We start from the raw sequence: 4,755 nt of genomic DNA, 5'->3' as shown, positions 1-4,755 counted from the left end.
GAGTGAGAACAGCAGGAAGGAGGCGCAGGCGGATTGCCCGCTCCTGGGCCAGGTGGTTCGCTTTGCCAGGAGTGCCTTTCCCTCTTAGCCTCACAGGCAAACTCCTGCCTACCCTTCTGGTGCCAACTCCAAAGCCGCCTCCTTCAGGATGCCCCCCTGCAGCTAGTCACACCTGCTCTGCGGTTCAGACCATTTCTTTCTCTCTGGAGTGGGAACTCCCGGAGGGCAGGGCCAGGCCTTACTCAAGGGGCATCCAAAGAGCCAGCTCAGCAAACCTATCCGGGTGTCCTGAGCCTGTGCCCACCTCTCCTCCCAGGCCAGGGGCGCCCCAGCCTCTGGGTTTCTCCTCTGGGAGCTCCACTTCCCTTTCCTCTTCTTCTCCCTCCTCCTCCTTCTCCTTCCTGCGAACTTGTCTCCTCTCCACAATCTTTCTTCCTCCTTCTTCCCTCCCCTCTGGACCTCCCCTCTCCTCCCCGCCCCCTTTCTCCCTCCTCCCGCACCCTGCGCCTCTGGCTGCGGGCCGCAGCTGCAGTTCCCCCGGCGGCCGGCAGAGGCGCTGCCACGCCCGCTGGGCCGCGTCGGTGGCTCTTCCTGCGGGTCAGGTGGGAGGAAGCGGCCTGGAAGCCGTGGCCAGTGGACCTGCAGGTGGGTGTCGGGGCGCCGGGGCGCATCCCTCCCCTGCCGCGGGCCCAGGTTCAGAGCTAGAATCTGCAGCTCGGGCAGGGCCCTTCCTGTCCCGGGAGCACCACTTCCCCCATCGGTAGGGTCAGGTGCACCAGGGCGGGCAGCCACGCCTGCAGCCCACGTAGGGGGTCGGATGAGCAAGCACAGAGGGGCTTTGGGGGCTTGGACCCCTTTGGCCTCCTGCAGGGGCCAGACCGCGGGCAAGAGACGGGCGCTATTAACCCTTTTAGGTCTGTCACCAGTGCTTTTGAGAATTTAAAAGAAAACTGTGGCTCAGCTCCTTAGGAGGAAAAAATGGCCTTTACACACAGACTAGGAAGAGGTTTGGAAGGATCCCCACCCCCACCTCCAGCTGGTGGGACACCCTTGGAATCTGCGGAATGGGGTTCTCCCAGAGCCACAGAAGCACCCCCCCCCCGCACCCCCATTTTCAGGAAGGCAGGCCTTGCCTTCCTGCTAGCAGAGGAGGGACTGGTGCTCCCTGAGATGTGGGACAGGTGAGGGGTGTGCCCTCTGCAGGCCTGCTCCTCCTCCCAGCTCTGGGGCAGTGGCCGCCAGTGCCCTCTGCTGCCGGGCAGAGGAGCTGGAGAGGCTCTGAGGTGAGCCGGGATCTCCTGGGAGGAAAGCCCGGGTCCTTGGCATGTACCTGCTAAGGAACGGCACCGTGGAGCAGGGTTTGAACAGAAGGAAGTGGAGAGCCTGGGCACCGTGGGGCCCTGCACTCCTTACTTAGTCCCCAGAGAAGGTCTTCAGTTCTTTCTCTGCTGCCCGTGGACGGATGCTGCGGGGCCAGCCAGTCACACCTTTATCGGCCCTGCCCCAGAGGGTGAGGGGGTGTGAGACCAGCCTCTAGGGACCTGCCACAGTGCCTGGGCCGCAGGGAGGGTCTCATCCCACTGTTGCTGCCTGTGGGTAATAATTCAACCTCTTTCTCCAAGGATCCTTCTAATTGCTTCCCCACTGCACTCACTATCTGCAAGGCTTCCCTCCAGCAAATAACTTGCATTCATTTCTCCCCTTTTTTAATATATATATATATATATATATATATATATATATATATATATATATATATATTATTGATTTTTTTACAGAGAGGAAGAGAGAGCTAGAAACATTGATGAGAGGGCATCATTGATCAGCTGCCTCTTGCACAACCCCCACTGGGGATGTGCCCACAACCAAGCTACATGCCCTTGACCGGAATCAAACCTGGGACCCTTCAGTCCATAGGCTGACGCTCTATCCACCGACCCAAACTGGTTTCGGCCATTTCTCTCCTTTTTCGACGCAGTGCCGGCTGAGGATGGTCCGCCAATGTGAGCCCCCAGAATTGCAGCTTCTCCCATTATCTCTTTATCTCTGGTGCACTGGTGTTTGCTTTGTTTTGTTTCTGAGGTCTGAGGAGAGGAGCAGCCCGCAGGGACCAGCTCTCCCGGGAGGATGGTGCGGATCTTGGCCAATGGGGAGATCGTGCAGGACGATGACCCCCGCGTGAGGACCGCCGCCCCGCCCCGCAGCAGCGCCCCGCGGCCGGTGGGTGCCTCGCCCCGTGGGAGGGGAGCAGCTCTCCTCCGGCTCCTGGACCGAGCACGCCTTCGCTTGCTGGTCATTCGCCTCGGGCCTGAAGTTCTCTTTGCAGAGAGCTGAGCTGGATGGGGAGGGGGGGTGGTCAAACCTGGGTGAAAACCCGCAGGAGACCCCAGCCTCTCGCCTCCCTCGCTCTCCCTCCTCCTGGCAGCCTTCCCAGACTGCAAACCCAAGAGCTCTCCCTTCTTTGAGCTGCTTAGCAAACTCCTCGGGGGCCAGCATCTTTCCTGAGAGGCTGTTGGATGAGAGAGAAGCTGGAGAGTGAGGGGAGGAGAAGAGCCTGCGACTACCCCATGCTGACTGCAGAGGCAGAGGGAGGCGTGATAGCCATGCCTGCCTGCCTGCTCCGCCCAGGGGTCTCACCGCCGTGACCCTTTCCCTCTCCTCTGTCCCGGGCACCTTCTTCCTGGCACCACGTGGGGAATGCAGTCTCTGTGCCCCCAGAGCTTGTGACTCGGTCTCTGGAATTCCTGTGGGTGGCATCCAGGGATTGTTGAGAAAGGAGGGCGTGGCCCTGGGTGATGAGGGGAGTGGAGGGCAGGGCCCGGCCCACAGGGTTCCCTGCTGCCCTGTCCTCACCTCCAGGGAAGCGTTCTCTGGATTCACTCGTTTTTCCTCTCGTCTCCACCTTCCAGAGCTTCCTCCATCGGGGCCACGGGGCCCCGCTGGGGGGTCCCGGCCTCCGGCAGCCGCAGGGGGGCGCCAGGCTGGGCGCCGCCGCTCAGTCCCCCTTCAGCGACCTCAACCGGCAGCTGGTGAACATGGGCTTCCCCCAGTGGCATTTCGGCAACCACGCCGTGGAGCCGGTGACCTCCATCCTGCTGCTCTTCCTGCTCATGATGCTGGGCGTGCGTGGGCTGCTGCTGGTGGGCCTCGTCTACCTGGTGTCCCACCTGAGTCAGCGGTGACCCCGCGGGGGCAGGCGCGGGCCTCGGGGTGAGGACAGGCACGCAGGAGGGGGGCCTGGCGGCGCCCGGCGGGCGTGCTCAGAGAACGCGGTTTCCACGCGGTGTTAAGCATGAGGCTGAGGGAAGCTCTAGTCCCGTCGTTCCAGCACATGGGGCGGATACCCTCATCCCCCTGAGAGGTTTCCCTGTAGTATCCGGCCTGCGCAAGCACAACGAGCAAGATCAGGATTCCCTCCCCATCCTCCTGCAACCCTCTGATGCCAGGGATTCGGTCCTGGCGTGGTGGGTGCCGATATGTCCTCAGGCCTCTGGGACCCGAGCGGACTTCCCCTAGATAGAACCAGGGACCAGGCCCTGGGCTTGGGGCAGGTGGGAAACGGTTCCCGGTGTTCACGGCCCTGTTTTTCTTGGCTGCCTTTTCTGTATGGCACCGGCATTCTATTTATCGTGGTGGTGTTTTCAATAAATACATTGAATCAACATGGGTCCGTGTGGAGACATTGATGTATCACGGCACAGCTGTACACGGATCTGGAAGACGTGGTGAAGGAGGTTGAGCATGGCTGGGGTTGGGGAACAGGGTAGAAGCGGGCATTTGACCTCGGAAGGTAGTTCATTCCTTTTTTTCCTTAGGCCCCAGGGCCTGGGAGGGGGCCAGGCCAAGCCTGGGTCAGGCCTCTTGTCTGATGCTTAGGAAACGTCTAGACTCCCTCGGACACGCCGGCCCGGATAGCTGGTGCGCGGTGGGCTCAGGTCAGCCAGAGTGCGGGTCTCCCCGGTCCAGGGGCTTGGACCAGAGACTTCCGAGCCTCCTGCCCACAATGTCCACGGAGAGCAGGGCCTTGGCCTTGGACGTGCCTGCTCTCCCCGGCAGGAGGTTTTGCATGCTGGCTGCTGAGCCCGGGGTTTGTCTATGTGTTGGAGGTGTGGGGGTGGCATCGGGTGGCTGAGGGCTAAAGGTCAGAGAGAAACGGGATGAACTCCCCACCCAGGACTTGCCCCACCCAGAGACCAGATCTTGCGCCCTCTCCTTAGGATCCTTTGGGGTTAGGCAGTTTGGGGGAGAAAGGCAGCCTTTGGGAGTCATTCTCCAAGGCCAGGGCTGGGAGAGCGCTCCTGGGGTGTGTGGAAGGGGACGATGGGGGAGAGACAGAGGGACTCTGTTCTCCCTCGGACAGCCTGCCATGCCGCCCAGAACAGACCGGCTCCTCCAGGCCCCTGAGGCGCTGCTGCCCGTGCGGGGGCTGGCGGCCTTCATCACAGACATTCCCAGGAGCTTGGTGGTGTCGGAACAGGACTCCTTTCTCAGCGTTTTCCGGGCCTTTGTTTCCCAGCGGCAGTGGGAGCGCGTTCCCTTTAGGTGGCCGTGCAGAGGGGAGAGCACAGACGGAAGGACGATGCTAGCTCTCAGCGGCTCCTCCGGGCCTGGACAAGGAGAGTGGTGCCAGTCCTGGCTGATGCCCAGCTGCTCCCAGGGCACCTCCTACCTGGCACCTCTGCCCACCGCCCCCAGCAGCTGCCGGGGTGGGAGTGGGGAGGGGGTCCCCCACCCAGCATCTCCCGCCCCTGAAAC

At 61.9% G+C, this 4,755-nt stretch overlaps 1 protein-coding gene across 1 annotated transcript; it reads left to right on the top strand.

The window, feature by feature from the left end:
- The first annotated feature begins 544 nt into the window (after window positions 1-544).
- On the top strand, window positions 545-3,657 carry FAM241B (family with sequence similarity 241 member B). The gene is made up of 3 exons (XM_084903336.1): window positions 545-645; window positions 2,083-2,220; window positions 2,910-3,657. The coding sequence occupies exons 2-3, from the start codon at window positions 2,128-2,130 to the stop codon at window positions 3,180-3,182; spliced, it is 366 nt and encodes a 121-aa protein (XP_084759462.1). The 5' UTR covers window positions 545-645; window positions 2,083-2,127; the 3' UTR covers window positions 3,183-3,657.
- The last annotated feature ends 1,098 nt before the right edge of the window (window positions 3,658-4,755 follow it).

Source organism: Pipistrellus hanaki, assembly GCF_964339955.1.
Source record: "Pipistrellus hanaki genome assembly, chromosome: 14".
In the NCBI taxonomy this organism is placed as follows: domain Eukaryota; kingdom Metazoa; phylum Chordata; class Mammalia; order Chiroptera; family Vespertilionidae; genus Pipistrellus; species Pipistrellus hanaki.
The sequence above is the reverse complement of the archived record's forward strand: the minus strand, read 5'-3'. Positions and strand labels throughout refer to the sequence as shown.

Excerpts from the sequence above, each read along its gene's own strand:
- FAM241B (XM_084903336.1), top strand. The coding sequence starts at position 2,128 with ATGGTGCGGATCTTGGCCAATGGGGAGATCGTGCAGGACGATGACCCC. Across the intron at positions 2,221-2,909 it reads GCAGCAGCGCCCCGCGGCCG|AGCTTCCTCCATCGGGGCCA; the intron begins GTGGGTGCCTCG and ends TCCACCTTCCAG.